Source organism: Rhinopithecus bieti, unplaced genomic scaffold (assembly GCF_001698545.2).
Source record: "Rhinopithecus bieti isolate Rb0 unplaced genomic scaffold, ASM169854v2 scaffold_25807, whole genome shotgun sequence".
Classification (NCBI taxonomy): Eukaryota; Metazoa; Chordata; class Mammalia; order Primates; family Cercopithecidae; genus Rhinopithecus; species Rhinopithecus bieti.
The window spans coordinates 319766-342102 of NW_016811708.1; the positions used below are offsets into that span (position 1 = coordinate 319766).

Here is a 22337-nt window from a genome sequence, read left to right on the forward strand (position 1 = left end):
AATTTTTTATGTCTGAACATTTTCATGATAGTTAAAAATAAAAGATAAAAGATAAAATAAATGAGATAATAGATTTAAAATCACTTCGTAAACTCTAAAGTGATAGATAGATAAAAGAGATAATAAAGTGCTGGAGAAAGGTGGAATGGTCCCTCTTCAAGCATATGTGCCACCTTGCACCATGCTGCTAAGAGAAACCATTCCTGACTGCCACAAAGAGGCCACCAAATGCCTCTAGAATAGAAACCAGGAGCAACATTAGGATTCCTAGATCCTGATTTTTTTTTTTTTTTTTAACACATCTTCTCAGGCTAAGATGATGTTGAACAAAATTAAAGACCAACAACTTTTTGCAGGGAAAGGCAGGCTAGAGCAGCTTGAACTTGTCTAAGGAGAGCTGAAAACCTGCAGCATTACTATCTGAGAGTAACCAGTGGGCCCTTCCTTTTTGCAGGACAGTAGGATTTGGCACCCAAAGAAGGTATCTGAAGCCATGGATGATTGCCGTTCTCATTGTGTTGTCCCTGACAGTGGTGGCAGTGACCATAGGTCTCCTGGTTCACTTCCTAGTATTTGGTAAGTAAAATTAAGGATTTCACTCTATTTGATTTTCTTTTTCGGCAAAGCTTCATTTACATATAAGTAAATGTAATTTCATCTAAAAAATTGCACATTTGCCTGCAACTTTTCACAGAGTATGTTTAATTATTTCAGTCATTTCATCAATAAGCAAGTACTAAATGCTTATTATATGTGACTACTTTTCTGGATGCTCAGGATACAGCTTAAACAAAGTAGACAGATTTCTAATTTCCTTAGAACTCTCAATCTAGATTTGTGTGAGAATCTACACAAAAGATCAAAATTGTAATTGTCTGAAACTTACTGGTAATTATAATAAATAACTCATCACTTATTATACATTAAAATGAAAAGCTATGATAAATTAGTTATTAAAATTGGCTCTTTTACTCATGAACTATCATTTTCTGTCCAACATTTCTAAGGCAAAAGAAAAGCATTTGTCTAATAAAATAAGGAATTTTAAAATGATTGAAAACATATAGTATGACACAATATTATCATTTATTTTAGAGAAAAAAATTTACTCTTTCCAAAACAATATTCGGGGAGTATATTTTTATCAATAAATATATTTGTAATTATACAAATAATGCACTTCAAGATCCTCTTTTTATATTGAGTCTCTTTCTGAGAACACAAGCCATTTATATTTTTTGACAAATCTCTACAATGTCACTCTCACATGAATGTATGTGATAAATAACTCAGCCTGCTCACTTTAATGGTCTTATCTGTCGTCACCTTCCACAGACTAAATGGGGGAGCAAAGACTCTATTTGGAGCCTTGAAGGGCTTAAGCTCATAGTCCTAGGCCTTATATGACAACCCCAGCTGTAGTTTACACCATTGGCAAAAGATTCTCAGGTCTGTTTATTTGGTTGCATAAAAGCCCAATGAGAGTAAGGTTTGATAACAGTATGACTCATATGGATAAGTAATCAGGAAGTCCAAAAAAATATTACAAGGTCCAGAGATTTCCCACTTAAGACATATGCCTTCCTCATATCCCTGTTTCTTTCCTTAATTTGTAGTCTAGAAACCCACTGCCTCTTCCCTGAGCCAGGCTTCTCAAGGATTTAGGTTGTCTTGTGTTTTTTCCATTCTCTATCTTTAACTCTGTAGCTTTCTTACCCCCTCTGGGCCTTACTCCTCAGACTACCAAATTCCTTAGGAGTCCCAACTACTTTCCTTTCTTACATTTCCTAATAGATTTATCCCTGTTGCACACTAGTCTCATCTTCAATCTCAAGACAGCTCCTCTTTACACTTTCTTTTCAAGTTTTTCTTAGTGTGCATGACTGTCTTGTTACAAATCAAAATTCACAAGGATGTTCACTTATCTCTACTTCCACCAGAGCGTATGGTGGTACACATTTCAACTCAGCAAGGAGCAATGTAGCAATGAGATGTTCAAGCTCTACAGCTAGACTGTTTGGATTTAAAGCTTGGACAGGCCACCTACTAGTTATAGAACAAGTTACTTAAAGCCTCTGTGCCTTAATTTTCTTATCTGTAAAATGAAGGTGATACCAATCTTAGAGAGCTGGTGTGAGGATTAAATGAGCTAATTCATGAAAACTGCACAGGACTGTGCCTGGCATATTGTAGAAACTCAATAAATGGCAGTTACTATAATTAATATAAAACATTAATTTTTTTAAACAAAATTCCATTATGAAGGAGCCCAGGGACATATTCAAGACTTTATATTGGCCCCACTGTAATTGGGTTCTGAAATCTTTGTCCAAACCATTTAGTTTCCTATTTTTCATTTCCATTACAGACCAAAAAATGGAGTACTATCGTGGCTCCTTTAAAATTTTAGATCCACAAATCAATAACAATTTTGGGCAAAGCAACACATATCAACTTAAGGACTTACGAGAGACGACCGAAAATTTGGTGAGTCAGGTAAACTTCTTTTTATCACCGAATAATGCAAGTGGAAGGGATTTTGTGGATCATTTCTCCATTTCTAAAAACATGATTTTCAGACCACCCACATTAGAATCATCTTGCAGATTGCTAGGCCCCATAGCAGACTTGCTTAATCAGAGTCTGATGAGATGGGTAGGCGGGGAGAGGGGAGTAAGGGAATCTGCATGTCTAACAATGGGCGATTCTAATAAGCCCCTCTTTCTAACTCAACTACCTTATTTAAAGGTAAGAGAATTGAGGCCAAGATATCCTAGCCCATTTCTTCCCTAATTCCACTAAGTTTCCCTAGTAGAGAAGCTTAATCATACCAAAACTAGTTTTTATAAGTCCACACACTTTTTTGTAAGACTACATTTTAAGATTTTGAGTATTTTCAGAATTTACGTTCATCTTGTAAATATATTGATAAAGACAAAAAACTCAGACTTTTTTTGTAGTAATCAAGTCAAATGCTAATAATTTTGTTAAAGCTAAAGTGCAAGAATGCTCCCAAAAAGAAAAAAGCACACTCAGTTATATAATCATTCCACTCAGAATGCCCATGAACTCTCACTTGATAACTAGGTTCAAAGTAATTTTCTGACAAGGAAGCACAGAAGCAGAGAGTTATTTTAAAAGAAAGAAAGGACAAATGTGTTGGTTTGTTTTAGTCAAAGAACCATTTTTAAGACACTTTCTTTCTCAAATCATTTATCTTTTCTTCCTGTGATCATTTGCTCTTTGTCCATAGTATACCTAATGGCATCATATTTACAATAATATCGTGGAGTTTATAATCCCTATTTTCAGTTAACATTAAATCATGTACAGTTTTTAAATTTTGTGGTTTCATCTTTCCCAACCAATAATTAATGTCTACAGATTGATATAGATTCTTCATTCTTTCACATGCAGAGCATCTTATAAAAGAGCATTTGCAATCAATTCTTGAGTTATGCTAGGATGAACTTGGAGCCTGCACCTATACACCCAAATACCTCCTCTACTCCTCCAGTCCTAAGTGACTCCACATAACCTCCTCAATGTAAAAAAAGAAAACTCTTCACTTGCTTTAGTTAAAAAGATAAACACATTCTTTGAATGATGGAAAATGTTACAATTTACTGGGAAATTTTGAAATTTGTTTAATTGATGTTTTATGGCCAACACTACTGTTACTGTTGTTGTCGTAAGTTAACTAAGCAATTCTGTCTTCACTGAAGTAAACGGACAAGAATGCAATAGGTCTAAAAGAAGTGAGAGAAATGCAGAGGTGCATGATGAACAGAAACTCTATTTAAAAATGGACTTTTAAGTTTCAGCTAAGCATGTGCTCCTTCAAAGGCTAAGACTAAGTTAAATAAGGACATATTATCATCATGGGTACCTACAAGGCCCTTCTCTGGTTGTCATTATTTATTTATCCTCCTTTATCACCATAGCATAAGCGCTTACCCTCCCCCTTGCAGGCAACCATTCTATGTTTCATGTGGTATTCTTTTGTTTGTATTCATTCTTACAAAAATATGTTTTGTTGTTTTGCATGCACATGCTTTTAACTTATATTTTGTGTTATAAATCACTTTTGTTTCACCTCTTTTTACTGAGAACTTTTAAAAAGATCTTTGTTACTATATATACCTTTAGTTAATTGCTGTTAACTGCTAATTCATAGTGTGTATCTACTATACTTTACTTGCCTGTCATGCCAAGAAATGCCACACTAAACAGACTCCTACTTATAGACCTATGCAAGTACTTCTGGAAGCAGAATTATTAGGTCATTGAATGTACATATACTTAATTTGACCAATTGGTGCAGGTTTGCTCTTCAAAATGGCTGAATCAGTGTGCACTCCCATCTATAATGCATGAGGATTTCATGTCCCCACATCTAACCAACACTTAGTATCTTAGTATGTTTAGGCTACTACAACAAAAAATACATAGGCTGGGTATCTTAAACAATGAACACTTATTTCTCATAGTTCTGGAGGCTGAAGATTCCAAGATGAAGATGATCAAGGATCTAGCAGATGTCTGGTGAGGGCCTGCTTCCTGGTTCATAGAACACCACCTTGCTGTGTCCCTCATGGCAGAAGCCATAAGAGAAATTTCTTTTGTAAGGACACTAATGACTTTCATGAGAACTCCACCCTCATGACCTAACTATCCTCCAAAGATCCCATCTCCTCTATCATCACTTTGAGAGTTAGGATCTCAAAATATAAACTTCAGGGGAACATAAACATTCAGTCCACAGCACTTGATATTATTTGGCTTTCTGATTTGCCACACTAATAGGTATAAAGTAGTATTTTATCTGTGATTTACTTTGCATGTTCTAATTACTAATGAGTCTGTGCATTGTTATGTATAATTATTAACTTTTTGGACTTTCATTTCTATAAATTGCCTATACATATTATTTGCCTATTTTTCTGTTAGACTTGCTTTTTTACCTTATTTGTATTGCTTTGCAGAAGTTCTTTACATTTTCTAGATATTGATAGTATGTTGGTTGTAGACACTGCACTTATCCATTCTGTCTTCTACTAATATTGACCATGTTGTTCTTTACAAAACAGAAATCTGTAACTGAGATAATCATTTTTTCACTGTTTTGCCTTATGATTGTATTTTGAAGCTTTTCTTTAAGAAGTCCTCCTTCCCTTCTAAGACATAAAAATATTTTACTATGTTATTTATTAACCTTATAGTTTTATCTTTTACATTAGGTCTCTAATACATGTGGAATCCACCTTTGGATGTGAGGTTAGGTAGATTCAGTTTTTTAATTAATATAGTGAGCCAGTTTTTAAATACAAATAGCTAAAATATCTTGGCTTTTCCTAATATGTGATATGATTATTGAGCTCATTGCATGTGTTTCTTGACACCTGGGTCTTGCAGAAGAGGAAACATGATCTGTCTCCTCAAACTGCTTCCAATCTTTTTGGAGAGATGTGAGTAACACACACGGAATTGAATATCATGACGTGATGTAATTAAGGGCTAAATTATACATTGAGGACAGTAAGTACAGAAAAACTTCAAAACCAGACAAAGATTCCCATGGTCAGAAAAGGCTTTATATTATTTTAACTCTGTTTAAATAAGACAGGTATTTTTCTCCTCCCATCCCCCACCAAGTTAGCTTTAGAAGAATTACAGGAAGAGTTTATGCCTCATCCTGAGCCACACCTGTTTATTGTTGCTAAATTCCAATGAATACAACCAGATTCTTCTCTCTATCCTATATGGGTGCTAATTAGACAACCAAGGAAGATAGGTGGCAGGTCCTGTTCTTCCTCTCTTTGGGCTTTACTGATTTGAATGCAAATTGAGATGCAAAAGTAAAATGAGTTCATATTTAGATACTGCTATAATCCATCCCTGTTCCCTGAGATAGTGGAGCAGATATATCTCATCTCTCATATCATCCTTCAGAGAAGAGTCCATTAATCAGACATTACTGATGTCTGATTACTGTAGGCTGGTCATCCTGCAGGCAGAGAAGCATGGCATCCAGCAGAAGCTGAGAGCATGCACTTTGAGGGAGGGAAGGATAAGCCAGGAATTTATGCTGAATGATCTGGCTAAGTATACATGTTCAATAAGTTCTAGTGGAAGTCACAAATACTTATGAAAGGAGAAAATGACCATGTGCAATTGAGCTTTATGCCTCTTACTGTTTTGCATGTTCAAAAAATGGTGGCCTTAGCGTGATCCAAGGGTGGAGTTTTCAGCCATTTGATGTTAAAAGGTGAAGCGGAGGACACAAAACCCTTACTATGCATCCTCTGTGAGTCAGCCAAAACCAGTCTGGACTGCTAGCTAGATTAACAAAGAAAAAAAGAGAGGGAAGATACAAATAAGCACAATCAGGAATGACAGAGGTAACATTACAACCAATCCCACAGAAATACAAAAGATCATGTGAGACTATTATGAACACTTCTATGTAGATAAACTAGAAAATCTAGAGGAAATGGGTACATTTCTGGAAAAACACAATCTTCCAAGATTTAATCCGAAAGAAATTGAAACCCTGAACAGACCAATATTGAGTTCATAATTAAATCAGTAATTTAAAAAACCTACCAACCAAAAGGAAAAAAAGGCCCAAACTGATGGATTTACAGCCAAATTCTACCAGATGTACAAGAAATAGCTAGGACTAATTCTAATGAAGTTATTCCAAAAAATTGAGAAGAGACTTCTTCCTAAATCATTCTATGAAGTCAACATTACCCTGATGCCAAAACCTGACAAGGACACAATGAAAAAAGAAAATTACAGGCCAATATCCCTGATGAACATACATATAAAAATCCTCAACCAAATACCAGCAAACCAAATCCAGCAGCACATCAAAAAGTGAATTTTCCAAAATCAAGTAGTCTTTATTTCTGTGATGCAAGACTGGTTCAACATATGTAAATCAATAAATGTGATTTACCACATAAACCAAATTAAAAACAAAAACCATACAATTAGCCAGGCACAGTGGCTCACACCTGTAATCCCAGCACTTTGGGAGATTATGGTGGGCAAATTACTTGAGGTCAGAAGTTCGAGACCAACATGGTGAAACCCCATCTGTACTAAAAATACAAAAATTACCTGGGCATGGTGGCATGGTGGCATGGTGGCAGGTGCCTGTAATTCCAGCTACTCGGAATGCTGAGGCAGGAGAATCACTTGAACCCAAGAGGCAGAGGCTGCAGTGAGACGAGATCACGCCATTGCACTCCAGCCTGGGTGATAGAGCAAAAATCCATCTCAAAAAAAATTAAAAAATTAAAAATTAAAATCATACAATCATCTCAATAGATGTAGAAAAAGCTTAGATAAAATTAAACATCCCTTCATAATAAAAATCCTTAACAGGCTAGGCATCAAAGAAACATACTTCAAAATAATAAATGCCATCTGTGACAAACCCACAGCCATCATCACACTGAATGGGCAAAAGCTGGAGGCACTCTCCTTAAGAACAGGAACAACACAAGAATGTTCACTCTCACTACTGCTATTCAACATAGTACTAGAAGTTCTAGAAAGAGCAATCAGGCAAGAGAAAGAAGAAAAAGGCATCCAAATAGGAAAAGAGGAAGCCAAATTATCTCTCTTTACTGACAATATGATTATATGCCTAGAAAACCCTAAAAGCTTTACAAAAAGATTCCAAAACTGATAAACAACTTTAGTAAAGTTTCAAGATACAAAATCAATGTAGAAAATTCAGTAGCATTTCTATATAATAATGTCCAAGCTGAGAGCCAAATCAAGAACACAATCCCATTTACAGTAGCCACACACACACAAATGAAATACCTAGGAATACATCTAACCAAAGAGGTAAAAGATCTCTATAAGGAAAATTACAAAACACTGTTGAAAGAAATCAGAGATGACACAAATGAATGGAAAAACACTCCACGCTCATGGATTGGAAGAATCAATATTGTTAAAATGGCCCTACTGCACAGAGCAATCTACAGATTCAATGCTATTCCTACAAAGCTACCAACATAATTTTCCACACAAAATTAGAAAAAGCTTTTGTAAACTTCATACAGTACAAAACAAAACAAAACAAAAAAAGCTTCAATAACCAAATCATTCCTAATCAAAAAGAACAGAGCCAGAGGCATCACACTACCCGACTTCAAACTATAATTTAAGGCTACAGTAATCAAAACAGAATGGTACTGGTACAAAAACAGACACATAAACCAATGGAACAGAATAGAGAACCCAGAAATAAAGCCACACATCTACAGCCATCTGATATTTGATAAAATTAACAAAAATAAGCAATGGAGAGAGAACTTTCTATTTAATAAATGGTACTGGAATAACTAGCTAGTCAGAAGCAGAAGAATGAAATTGGACCCCTAACTATCACCATATACAAAAACTAATTCAAGATGGAGTAAAGAATTAAATGTAAGACCACAAACAATTAATGTAAGAACCCTAGAAGAAAACCTAGGAAATACTGTTGTAGACATCAGTCTTGGCACAGGATTTATGACTAAGTCATCAAAAGCAATTTCAACAAAAACAAAAATTGACAAGTTGGACCTAATTAAACTAAAGAACTTCTGTACAATAAAAGAAGCTATCAACAGAGTAAACAAACAAGCTACAAAATGGGAGAAAATATTTGCAAACCATGCATCTGAAAAGGTCTAATGTCCAGAATCTGTAAAGAACTTAAACAACTCATCAAGCAAAATAAACCAAATAACCCCACTAAAAAGTAGGCAAAGAACATGAAAAGATGCTGCTCAAAAGAAGACATACAAAGCAGTCAAGAAACATATGAACAAATGCTCCACATCAGTAATCATCAGAGTAATGCAAATCAAAACTACAGTGAGATACTATCTCATACCAGTTAGAATGGCTATTATTAAAGAGTAAAAAAATAACAGATGCTGATGAGACTGTGGAGGAAAGAGAATGCTTAAATACTGTTGGAAATGTAAATTGGTTCAGCCACTGTGGAAAGCAGTTTGGAGACTTCTCAAAGTACCAAATAGAACTGCTGCTCAACCCAGCAATCCTCTTCCTGGGTGTATACCCAAAGGAGAATAAACTTTTCTCCCAAAAAGACAGATGCACTGTCACATTAATTACCACAGTATTCACAATATCAAAGATGTGGAATCAACCTAGATGCCCATCAGTGGTGGACTGGACAAACAAATTGTGGTATCTATATACATATATATTATATATATATTAATACAATGGAATACTATGTAGCCATAAAAAAAAAATGAAATCATGTCCTTTGCAGCAACATGGATGTAACACCACAAGGAAGGCACTGTTATCTCCTCTTTACGGGTAAGAGAACCAAGCTTCTGAAATTAAGGTCCATAGCTGGAAAATGATGGAGGGGAGATTTCAAGTCGTCTAGGTAACTCCATACGTGTGCTGTTTCCACTAAATTGTTCTACTGTCAGGAAAGGACTCAGCTAAGATAGAAGATAAAATTATTAAAATCTAAATCAATTCTTCTCTCATTTAATTTTTTAAATCCATAAAGATTATAAATCCTCTATGCTGTGCTAGCTCACTTTTTCTTGACAGATACATTAGATACACTTACTATAGAAAAATATTCTCGTTCTCATTTCCCTGTATCAGTTTTTGGTGAGGAAGGCAAAGGGAGAAGAAACTGTAATAGAGAGAGATGAAGGAAACTGATGGATATATTGACGTAGGTATGTATATCTAGTGTGAACAATCTACAGTTGGAAGAAAGATGTGAATGAGTATGCTTTTTGAGGGAAGTTTTTTGAGAAAAGAAGTAATATGAACTATTTCTAAATTTCCTGATAAAGTTATAAATACAGCATAGTCTTCACAGGAGGATCTATTTAGTTCATCATTCATCATTCAGCAAATACAGCATGATGTGATGTTAGGCACTATAAAAGGCTAAGAAAAATGATTCTCTCTCATAGACGAATCAAATTGAGAGATTTAGAAGACAACAAATCTGGAGAGGACATGAACCTTCTAAATAATGACCTTCCCTTGCTTTGGGTATCCTGGTTTTAAATATTTTTAGTACAGCTTTAAATAGATCCAAGTGAGATATTTTCCTCTTTTAAAAAAGCAATTCAAAGATCTAGGTTTTTGTGGTACATCGAAAGTTAATACTTTATTCTTTAAAATCCTTAATTGCAAACTTTTAAATTCTATAAATATTTTGCCTCATAATCTCAGAAATGTAAACCAATTTGGGATATGGATATCTCATATATTGCTACTTCTTACATGTGATTAGTCACAGATGTCTGTTCATTTCCTTCTGACATTCCACAAAGAAACACTGAAGAAGGGCCAGTGCAATCAAAGAAATGACTGATGGCATCACCAAGTATCACATCCCATTTGATGATCTGATTACCTCTTTGTTTAGGGTGATCTGAAAGTCACAGTTTCATGGCATCCTCCACACCCACACAGCGTGTATGACACTGGTCAGTTAGACCTGACCCCAAGAAGGCTAATAAGCCTCAAAATTCTGTGGGCATCACTCAGTGTTCAGGTTGACTAACCTCTATCCAGGCTTGAGAGAATGGTTCATAGCTGACTTCTCGGATCAAAAAAACACCTGGAGTTTTATATGGATATGACACAAACTTTAAAGGATTGCAGTAAAAACTACCAAGATTATGGTTCTTATTTTGGGGGAGTAAAGAAAATAGGCTGCCTTTGGAGAGGGGTGCAACAGTTTCTGATCCACTTACAAACTGCTTGCTGCCCATCAGTGGGTAGGAGGTCTTAGTGAGAACCTACCTGCATGCTCATCTTGAGGTAGGCACTATGAAGGCATTAACAGGCTCTGCAGCTACATGGCCCTTGTTTCAGTGAGCTCTGTGGCTCACTGCTGTGTCAACTTGGGCAAGTCACTTCCTCTTCTATGAAATGTGGATAATCATAGTACTCACCTTAGAGGGTTGATTTGAAAGCAAATGAGTTCAAACACAATGATGTCTGTGCTTGGTGCACATATGGCAGACAACAGTGACTCCTACTATTATAATTATTGCAGTCTTACCAAGGAGGAGCCTACCACAAATAATCAATTACCTGAAAATGTCCACAAACAGGGAAAAAAATCCCTTCCAATAATTCATGTGCAATTTTCTTTTTTTTCTAGGAGCATTGATCTCAACCTGATGTAAAGCAAACACTTTAAAAAGTCTTGTAAAATTTTCCCGGTAAATGCAAAACTTTCTGATAAATAAATTCTCATCTTTTTATTCATTTGTTTATTCATCAAAAATATACTTCAAACCAACAGCACGCAAAGCACTATGCTATTTTCTAGAGTATGAAAAGATAAATTGCCAGCTCTATGCATAAAGGGTTTGCCATTTAATAAAAGAGACTATATATTTGAATAAATATATAGTGAATATATTGCATAAATATATAATGAATGTCTACATTAAAGAATAGAAGGTGTAAGAGGAGTTAGAAAAATTGAGACAGAAGGAAGACAGATTAGTTTGAGATTGATGAATATCCCCAAAGAAGGTATTATCTGAGATTGGCCTTGAAGGATAGTTGTGATTCAGGAATACAGAACTTGCAGAATGAGAAGGTTGCTACAGACCAAAGGAACAGTCTGAGAGGGGCGAGTATGCAGGAAAATGAGGGCCATGCCTGAAAGTACTGGTGGTGTTGAAGATGGGGCCGGGCAGGTTTGTCACAGAGGGAGAGGACCTTGAATGTCTGACATTGTAAGCAGAGGCTCCAAGGCTCAAATTCTCTATTTCTACCTTGAGTTCAATCCTTGTGACAATGAAACTTCAGTGAAGCTTTATTTAAGGTGAAAAGTGTTTTTTAAAAGCCCTCTTACATAATATCCTTTGCATGTTACTCATGTTATAATTAGGAGAAAGCAATAGGATGTAAAGTTTTTTTCACAGCAGAGTTTTGGTTTCTTTAATGCTAAGGAGCTCATCTGGTGTTATGTTGGAAAAAACAGCTTTTATATTTCATTTACATTCCATATGCCAGTCTTTGGTGACATATGTACCTGCGGTTTGCAGTGTTAGCCACAAAACACTCCCTAAGTGAATACATTGACTGCTGTAAGGGGAGTCAGCCAGGAAGCATCTGCAGAGAAAAGCAGGCAACATGTATAAACAGAGTTAATTCAGGAATGAGAGCTGAATGGCTGGGCAAGTCTGTTTGTTTGAGTTGACAGCCTCTCCCTCACTCTTTCATTAATCACCCAACTAATCTTCAATTGCCCTCTTGGAACTTAATCTCAGTGTAATTTCTAGCATGTCAAAATCATCAAGCAGAAAGAGATACTACCCTGAAAGAGGGTCTTTTGTTCAATGCTAGGAGACAAACTCCAACTACAAAATTCTAGAAATGCCCTAAAGAAGGAGGTAGGATAGATTTACAAATTGCTAACGCTATTAGGTTGCATAGATAATAATAGATTTATAACAAGCTGGAACACAGCTTTAAATGTATAAGTTTCTCTGGAACTTCTGGGAACTTGGAATGCCAGAACGTTGGCGGAAAGAATGCTTCTAATAATGAAAGCCATCATCTGCCATGGAAACAATTTCCACGTCTTTAGAAAGCTAGTTTATACATAAGCTCCATTCAGCAATAAAACTTACGTTCATGTTTTCTCTGATTTTCCTCCTGTTGTAAATTCATTTTATAAGAATTCTTTTTACCAGTCCCTCTACCCCATTTCTCAAAGCGCTGTCCTCAGACTACCTATATCACCTAAAGATTCCAAGGCCTCCTCCGATCTAGTAAATGAGACTTTTCTAGAGAGAGAGTCCTAGAATTTTATAAAGAAGAATCCTTTTTATTATTGTGATCACCAAAGTTTCTTCTGCCTAGATTCTTCCTATGTTATTTTTTCAGCTCCTATCTTCCCAGACAACCTAACCATTCAAAGATAAAATTGATGCTTGGTTTAGATATTCATAGCAGGCGCCTTGCCAGATTGATGATGTTATCCAGAGTCAAAAACTTAATCCAATGCCTTCACCAACAAGTTACAAATGGCCAGGAATCAATTGTGGTTGAACTTATTCAGAGGGTAATTATAAAACAAACTTCATTAAATACCCAACTGCTATTTACTTTTCTTCTTTCTAAATTGTATCACTTTTCTCCCTGTTCCATTTTGTTTGCCATTTTTTTTTTTTTTTTGTGGGCGGGGGGGGGGACTCCTCTGCCTCCATACTGAGTAGTAGAACTGGCTGTGGGTGATGAGAGAGAAATTATTATAACAAAGTCACCCTTTCGAAAACATGTCTTCCAAAAGAATTTTGTTTCTAGCATATAAGCCCCACACCACCTCAGCCCATTTAGGCTTTCTTTCTTTAAGTACCAATAAAGACATATTTTGGATACTAGCAATTTATTTTCTAAATGCTATCCTTGATCTTAAGTTTAAGGCTATTATCAAATCTATATCTCTAAAAGTTTTATACTTTAGGTTAGTAAATTATTTGATAACTTATTACTATGTGTTCTATGAAAGAAACTGAAGTAAAATTTACATCACATTTAACAGGGTGGTTGTGTGATTGAGTGGGAAGAGGAGCACCCTACAGATAGAAGACCTGGGTTTCAGTCCCAGCTTACTAGTATCTGCATGATGCCAGGCAAATTCACATAATGCCTCTGAGTCACAGATTTCTAATAGGAATGAAAATATTTCTTATTTCACGGAATTGTCATAAAAGTTAAAGAAGAAAACAAATAATTCGGTTCCTGATGAAGTATTTATGAATTCTTGAGTGTGCTAAGGAAGTTATAACTTGTTTCTTGATCCCTGAAACAGCTTTCCCTATATTTGTGTGTGTGTGTGCGTGTGTGTTTCAGTCATGAGAGTTGGTTTTTCTTCTCATTCCTTGAGAATTTAGGATATTTTGTGTGCACATTTGGTTCCTCTGTCCAACATGAACTGTAGTCCCTTACCCCACATTGAGATGACACTATTTCCACCAAGTGAGTGCTAGGAGATACTGCAAGCCAAATGCCAGGTGTGATAGACCACAGCATCACAATACTGTGGCAGTAGATTAAAGCCAGGCATATGGACTAAAAGCAGTGGCTTTGCTTCTCCTACTTTGGTGACATAAACTGAGTAACAAATTTGAGCTAATACTGGAATACCACCTAATCCTTTCCTCCCTGATTTACCCTAGGGTCCACAATCAACAATAATTTTAAAAGTTTGGCTCTCTCCTAAATCCCTAATGCCTCCTCCTTACCCTTTATAAGCGAAGACCTGCAGAGCTAAGACCTATAATGCCAGGATGGAGGCTAGAGGACCATCAGCAATTAACTACCAAATCTTACTCAGCATTTTATATGTGTTTAACCTTCATAGCCTTATGAGTAGCAGACCAATATCTTTGTTTTACAGGTTCGAAAACTGAGGCTCAAATTGATTCAGTAACTTTGCCAATGTTGCCCAGTTTGTGAGCAGTGGCATAGCCTCAAATCCAGGACTGAGGCAGGGATTTCTTTGTCACCACTCAAAGCCTCCCTGAATATCCCATCTCTGCTCTGTATCTCTCTGCTACTCCTTCTATGGTGTTTTAGCAAGATATCTTCTACTCCAGAAACCTACTCTAGCACAGTAGAATTACTTGCATAGGTTTTTTAAAAATATGAGTGCCTAGGTCCCCTCTAGACCAATCAAAATCAAAAGTTTTGGGGAGGGGTTGTGGCCACCAAAAATTTTTTTTTTTTTTTTTTTTTTTTGAGACGGAGTCTCGCTTTGTCGCCCAGGCTGGAGTGCAGTGGCGCAATCTTGGCTCACTGCAAGCTCCGCCTCCTGGGTTCACGCCATTCTCCTGCCGCAGCCTCCGAGTAGCTGGGACCACAGGGGAGCACCACCACGCCCGGCTAATTTTTTGTATTTTTAGTAGAGACGGAGTTTCACCGTGTTAGCCAGGATGGTCTGGATCTCCTGACCTCGTGATCTGCCCGCCTCGGCCTCCCAAAGTGCTGGGATTACAGGCGTGAGCCACTGCGCCCGGCCATAATTTTTTTTAATTCAGCAAATGATTCTGTTGCACTGTGAAGGCTAGGATCCACCAATTTAAATAATGATATTAGTTCTGTTAAAAAATTTTCCATTGCTTTAACATTTAATCAAGGATATATTCTTATTATAAAAGATATTACTAACACATAGCTTCCCTCTTGTTATATAACAGGTGGATGAGATATTTATAGATTCAGCCTGGAAGAAGAACTATATCAAGAACCAAGTAGTCAGAATGACGTATGTATGGTTGGGCAAAAGTGGAATCACAAGATTGGAGGGAAAAGGAACAAAGGAGACAGGGACCCTCATGTATTGTATGTCTCTATGGACTAGGCTTTTGGCTACAATTTTTCATAAACATTATCTTTAAAGCAGTCTTGGAGTATAAGGCTGACCACCATTTTGTCAACAAAAAGACTAAGATTCAGGGAGGGTAAGAAATATGTTCAAAATTCCCCAACTGACAGTTCCCAAAGTGACAGAACCAAGAATCAAACCCCATCAACTTATTGTGAGGCCTGGAACCTACCAGAACCCGTGACCTGGGGAAAACCCAGCAGCTTGTCATTGCATACACCAAGTTGTATTCTTTTGACAACTATATTATTTCAAACATGTTAAGCAGGCAAACTTGGCTACAAAATGGGATCACAAATTTCACCTGTAATGCAACCTAACGACATGAGGCATGCCTAAACAAAAATATATTCCTGTTGTAATAAATTTTCTTTTACTGTGGTGGAGGGGAAGATTCATATCAGTTGTAGATATTGCTCAGAAGTTTCATTTGTGTTATTTTGAAAAATTACATAGTAGAACATACATGTCATATACATAAATGCATGAACCTGTATGACTCATATTTCTTAAAGATAAAGAAAAATAATATATTCAGATTTTGATTTATTTGAAGAAAATAATTATCACTTTCTTACCAATAGACTAATAATGCTTTGTTGGCAGCTGTACTCCAAAGTTCTCTATGTCTTTACTGAGTAGTGACTTCTGTAAGGATTTTATAATATAAATTGGGTAATTTCTAAAATACTTACGAGAGAAAAAGCATATAAATACTAGAACTTTCTATATTTCATGTTTTCTGTTTTCAAATTCTCATTTACCATATTATTGTAGCAACATTATCATACTCTCGTGAAGTCCTTTCGATGGTAGCCATCATCACTATATAATACTTGGTAAAAATGTTAATTCCTCAGATTTAAGAAGTAAAATTAGTCATCTGTTTGCCAATTTGATAGAAAGTTCTAGTTATTTAGATCTTTATATTCCAGAGCCTAAATGAACAAAACTACATAAATTGTCTCAGAATTTCCTTTTAGTCAAAAGATTCAGGGAGATGGGCCTCTAGTGTTTTTCGCAGTTTTTTTTTTAATTTGTTTGTTTAAAAAAAATAGGAGAGACAACAGATCAATATGTATTAGTTTCAGGTTTTTTTTTTTTTTTAAACCTGTAATTGGTTTTCCTATTTTAAGAGTATTTAAAAGTTTAGTTCCTCAGGTAACAGAACTTGAACCTATTTATATTATAAAAGTTCAAGAAATTGGGCATGTTTCATTTGGAGAAGACTCAGGGACCACAATACTGTTGTCTTCAAATATTTGGGCTAAAAGAGGAAATTACTTTATGTATGTTCCAACTGGTAGACCTACGCCTTATGGAATGGGAGATATAGGGAGACATATTTCAACTCAAAACGATGAACTCAGAGCTGACCAAAGAGAAACAAGCCTCTTTAGAAAATTAAACTTACTATCTTTTTAATTATTGCACTGTCATTGGAGGGCCATTTGTCATAGACCCTGTAGAAGTGATTCAGGTATCAAATATACAATTGATTAGCCTAAGAAAACACGAAGGCTTCTTCTACACTCTCAAAGCTTATAATTTTGATGATGATTTTTTACGTCTGTCATTCCTAGCTTCTGTAACAATCCTTCAAATTAATTGGGGGAAATGCACTGAAAACATAATGAAAGCTAGAAGAGGGAACGTATGAAATGACCTTGGGTCAGAATGACATGAGACAGTCAGCACTTGACACTTTCAGCAACTGAGGGATCATTCAAGGGAGGAAGATACAGGAAACACTGAAGGACAATTCCAGGTGTATTCTTTGAAAATGTACCTTTCTTTTGTGTGGCATAGTCCAGAGGAAGATGGTGTGAAAGCAGATGTCATTATGGTGTTCCAGTTCCCCTCTACTGAGCAAAGGGCAGTAAGAGAGAAGAAAATTCAAAGCTTCTTAAATCAGAAGATGAGGAATTTAAGAGCCTTGCCAATAAATGCCTCATCAGTTCAAGTTAATGGTAAGGAGGTCCCCTTCTGTGTGATATGAAGTTCTCTATTAGGTTCATGTTTTGACTAATCTCAAATTTATTTGTCATTATTTCCATTCCAAATAATAGCTAGAATTCAGATGAAAAAATTCAAGTTAAAGATGTGACATTTCAAGGTGTATTAGTCTCTAATGTAAGCACATCTGAAGTTAGTCATCCAGTGGTTTTCCCAACAGTAACTGATTGGCACTCATCCCAAAATAAAGGCAAGGATTCACAACTAACAGAGGGTTAATCTCACTTAGGCACTGCCTCCGTGACTAAGCAATTGAAAATACTAAGGGTTTGGCAATAATTGTTTTTCTGGGTGGGACCTTCCTAAAACACAAATTCATTTGTTGCCATACTTTTATTGATAGTTTCTATATATGGTGTCATAAAATTTTTGTTAGCTTTTTTTACTATGGGCATTTGGGAAAATGGCAAGCCAACATTGTAGCTGTTAGAGTTATTTTACCATTAATGCTTTAAAAATCACAGTCTAGGAAAACATCACTGAAACATTGTTCCACTTTTCTCTTTTTTTTCTTGTTCACCCTTAGCCCATTATACCGTTATCACTTCCCTCATTTAAGGAGAACGAACCTTTACCAAGGTCTATCTCTATTGCCTTTACCAGAAGTAACTAATTTCTTTTTACATTCCAGTGACATATGCAAATTCACCCCTATAGAAGTGAAATTCATGCAAAAAGGGTTGAGGAATTCAGTAATTAAAAGGAGCTAAGAATCAAATTTAAATCTCTAATTTCTTAAAAGGCTCCAATTAAAAAAGGTTTCTATAGTCAAACACATCTTAAAAATTCTGGCCATGATATTCATTTCTCGGAAACTCTTCCTTATGGTACCATATTAAAGATTCTAAGGCAGCCAGCTAGAGAGAAATTTGTTTACCCTCATCCACTAAGCTGTTTTCACAGCATCTTCTTCCAGCAGACAAATACAGATTTCCCCTACAAATTTCAATGGATACTAGACCTAAGAGAGTTACAGAAGAGATTCCGGGTAAGCGATTTTTATCAGACATGAAACAGGACACTCTACCCTTGTAAGGGTCTAGCTGACTCTTCAAGAGGAAATTAAATAAGGAAGTAAAAAATGTGAGGTAATGGAATGGGCAGATGTTTGCTGATATGACGAGTCAGCTACTTAGAGAATAAAGCTGAGGACCTCTCCCAGCCAGAAGGGAGGAACCTGACAAGTGCTTAATCCATCTTCTTTGTTAGATGGAGAAGCAAATGAACAGAAATTGTAAAACAATGGCCATTCTGATAACTTACATGATGCGTTCTGTGTAATTTCCAATAAATAGTTCATTTGTCAGGAATGTAAAAGCCTGAACTATCTGAAATCAGAGTGAAGCATAAATTGTTCATTGGCTGGTCTTTTTGTTTTTTATAGGCTCAGCTTCTGAACTTCAGCTTATTTTAATAATTGTACTAAATTAAAAGGCAGGATATGCTAATGGAGAGACTGATTTGAGAGTTACCTGAGGCCGGGCGCGGTGGCTCACGCCTGTAATCCCAGCACTTTGGGAGGCCGAGGCGGGTGGATCACCTGAGGTCGGGAGTTCAAGACCAGCCTGGCCAACATGGTGAAACCCTGTCTCTCCTAAAAATACCAAAAATTAGTCAGGCCTGGTGGCAGGTGCCTGTAATCCCAGCTGCTTGGGAGACTGAGGGGGATGAATCATTTGAACCCAGGAGGCAGAGGTTGCAGTGAGCCAAGATTGCGCCACTGCACTCAAGCCTGGTGTGACAAAGCAAGATTCCATCTCCAAAAAAAAAAAAAAAAAGGGAGGGGGGAGAGAGTTACCTGACCAATTCTGACTCCACTAAGTCACTACAGGACCACCCAAATAATTGGCTCATGACTTTGTCTTCATTTTCTCATCTGTAAAATTCCAATGATAATGTTTGTTCTTTCTGAAATCACAGAGAGATTATAAGAATATACAAAGAAATAGAAAACACAATGTGGAATAAAGAGGCTGTTACTACTGAGAAAGCTATTACGTTGTGCACACACTTTGGAAACCTGAAATAATTAATTTGAGTGATTGACTAGTAGCAGATAGATCCTTGAAAGTTTCAGAATTTTCAAATGTAAAAAGAACAGTGTTTATTAGTGATATGGGATCCTAGGGGGTGTTGCTTTTCTGGCCAAAAACCTCTGTGCCCAGTGGTTGGTGCCTTTGCCCAGGTTTTGCTCTGGCCCACTGGGCTCATTCTGCCCACTTGACCTGGCAGACTGCCCACCTCCTGCTCCCGGCCTGGATCCCATGCCCACCAAGGCCAACCCAGGCATGGAGCTGTGAGGGTTGTGTAAGTGAGCATGGGGTCTGGCCACTGCCCACAGCCAGGCACACTGGCTGCAGCATGATGGGCAGCTCCAGGCGCTGGCACAGGTGTGCTGGCTCTCTGTGAGGCTGTGGTTGGACAAAGATCACTGCAAGCAGCTTCTCTGGCTGGCACCTGGAAATGTGGTGGCACCCAGGAAGCCTGAAGATGACAGGAACTGCAGGGTCCCAAAGAAGGAGTCACAGCCCTGGCTTGAGGAGCTCCCAGGTCTGGGATCCCTAAAAGGCTGCAGCTTTTCTCTCTTTTTGCCTACAATGTGGCCAGCAAGGGGTATGTTTCATTCCTGTTTGTGTTACAGCTCTTTTAGTCTTGCTATTTGGCAGGTCCTGAATTCTTGTCCTGAGACCAAGAAGAATGAGGTACGCAGACAAGTGGAGGGTGAGCAAGGCGAGAAAGAGGTTTACTGAGCAAGAGAACAGCTCACAGGAGACCCACAGTGGGCAGCTCCTCTTCGTAGCCAGGGAGTCCAAGCAAGTGTTCAGCTCCTAGCAGAGAGGAGGCCCTGGAGTTAGAACCTTCTCTCCAAAGGCAAGTTGTCCCACTGAGTGTTCAGCTTTCAGCAGACAGTAGGCCCTAGAGTGGTCTAGCTCCTCTATGCAGGCAGGTAGTCCCACGATCTCCTAGTCACCTACCTCTCCATCTGCAAGGGCCCAGTGCTGCCTACGGCACCTCTCTGCCCACCCCTTCGTGCCTGACCTCGCTGCTCTCAGACCAGTGGGCAACTTGGCCCAGTCCCATTGTGGTAGCTTCTAGGGTGGCAGGCTCTGGAGGGCTCCCAGGGATGGGCTCCATGGATTATCCACTTTCTCCTCGCACCCTCCCTGCAGTGGCCATGGTGGAGAATGGCAACGTGGGGCCAGGTTCCGGAGTAGGAGAGGCTCCAGGCCTGGGAGCGGGTCCTGCCTGGTCACATGAGGTTGGGGGCGGCACAGTCGGCTGCCTCGGGGATGTGGGGCACAGGGGACCCACCACCGTCACTGCTGCTCCCGCGTCCGCTCTTGCTGACACTGCTCCAGACAGCCTGTAACTGCCATCACTAGCACTTAAGAAAGGCACATTCAGTGGACAGCTCAGGAGAATCTTTAAGGCAATTTTATAGACAAAACATTGCTTCCTGGGAACACATAATTTTTTGACTACCAATAAACAGAAAACTGTAGAGATTCTAGATTAAGTCTAGAAATAACCCTGTAGCCCAAGATTTATTTATAATTTGTCAAGAATCTGTATTTTGTTTTGACAAAAAAACTGTGTGGTGTGGGTCCTTTAGGAGGCACAGTGTGACAAAACAAAGCTAAAATCAACTTTTTTGCATTGCAAACGCCAAGGCTGTAGTCAAGCAGCTCACTGCCTATGTGTCAGATGACTTTGCTTCATTTTTCATCATGATACTTGTAGCCTGTAGAGCCCTGAATATTAACTAGCTTTCTCCCACTCAGAACCGTGTTAGGAGGTGGTCGCTTTCAAAACTAAAGTGTTAATGTTTATTTCCATTTCTGTACCTGGAAAGTAAAAATCTTTGGTCAAAATTAGAAACTAGTTACTTGTGTATTGACAGTTTGTTTCCAGGTGTAGTCATTCTATCTAAAAATCTGGTTATACTCATGACCATTATTACTTACCCTGGTATCATTCCTGGAAATGGATAACTTGCATCCTACTCAGGCTAAGTTGACAAAGTTTTAACTGAAGAGTTCTAACTTTATGCTATTTTCCACTTTATTGCATTACTAAGGACAAATATATAGTTTTATTAAAAATGAAATAAATTTAATGCCTTAAACTACATTTGATGGTAAACTGAATTCCTTCCATAGAGTAAGCACCAAGAGCAATTGATGATCCTGGGCAACTGATGGTCCTAAGCAACTGATTCTTCACCATACAATGATTTGGGATGCCTTTAAGGGTATACTGTATACTTGAATTGGATATTTTCAAAAGCGCCCACTTTGTAGAGTTTATCATCACCAGTTTCCCCAGTGGAATTTGTAGAAAGTTAATAGAATGAAACAATCTTATTTTGTATAATGGGGAATAGAATACTGAGAATGTGTCTGAGAAACATTGTACTGGTAGGAAAAAGTAAAGCAGTTTATTCTCATCTGCTCAGTAAGCTAAGTCATTTTAACTTGAAAATCATCACAATTTTCATGAAAACTCCCACCAACTTTATTTTTCCCCAGCTTTAGTAAGATATAATTGACAAATAAAAATTGTATATATTTACTGTATACAACATGGTGTTTTGATACATGTATACAAGTTAATATTTGTGTTTCCTTAGTCAAATTCCTCACTTTTTTGGAAGCTGACAGAATTTAATCTTGGATTGCGTCCAATAACTATCTTTTACCAATATTCAGTATATTTTGGATAAGAAATACGTAACAGTTTATTGTTTAAAAAAAGCAATTTTAGTATTTAGGAATTGTTTTAAAAGCATTTAAAAGATCATTTATGCGAGAGTTTTCAAGGTTTTTTCATCCTAAACCCTTCAACCAAAAAAAAAAAAAAAAAAAAAAAAAAAAAAAAAAAA

General features: G+C 37.3%; 1 protein-coding gene across 3 annotated transcripts in view; it reads left to right on the forward strand.

The window, feature by feature from the left end:
* The window catches only part of TMPRSS11A (transmembrane serine protease 11A), a 61420-nt gene that overhangs the window by 20882 nt on the left and 18201 nt on the right, over window positions 1-22337 (forward strand). The window contains exons 2-5 of one of the 3 annotated variants that reach the window (XM_017894842.1): window positions 455-576; window positions 2369-2496; window positions 15252-15319; window positions 17249-17409. In XM_017894842.1, the coding sequence (XP_017750331.1) occupies window positions 455-576; window positions 2369-2496; window positions 15252-15319; window positions 17249-17409 (479 nt within the window). Of the gene's footprint in view, window positions 1-454; window positions 577-2368; window positions 2497-15251; window positions 15320-17248; window positions 17410-22337 lie in introns of those variants that run through there. The other 2 variants (XM_017894843.1, XM_017894845.1) reach the window with 2 other exon arrangements.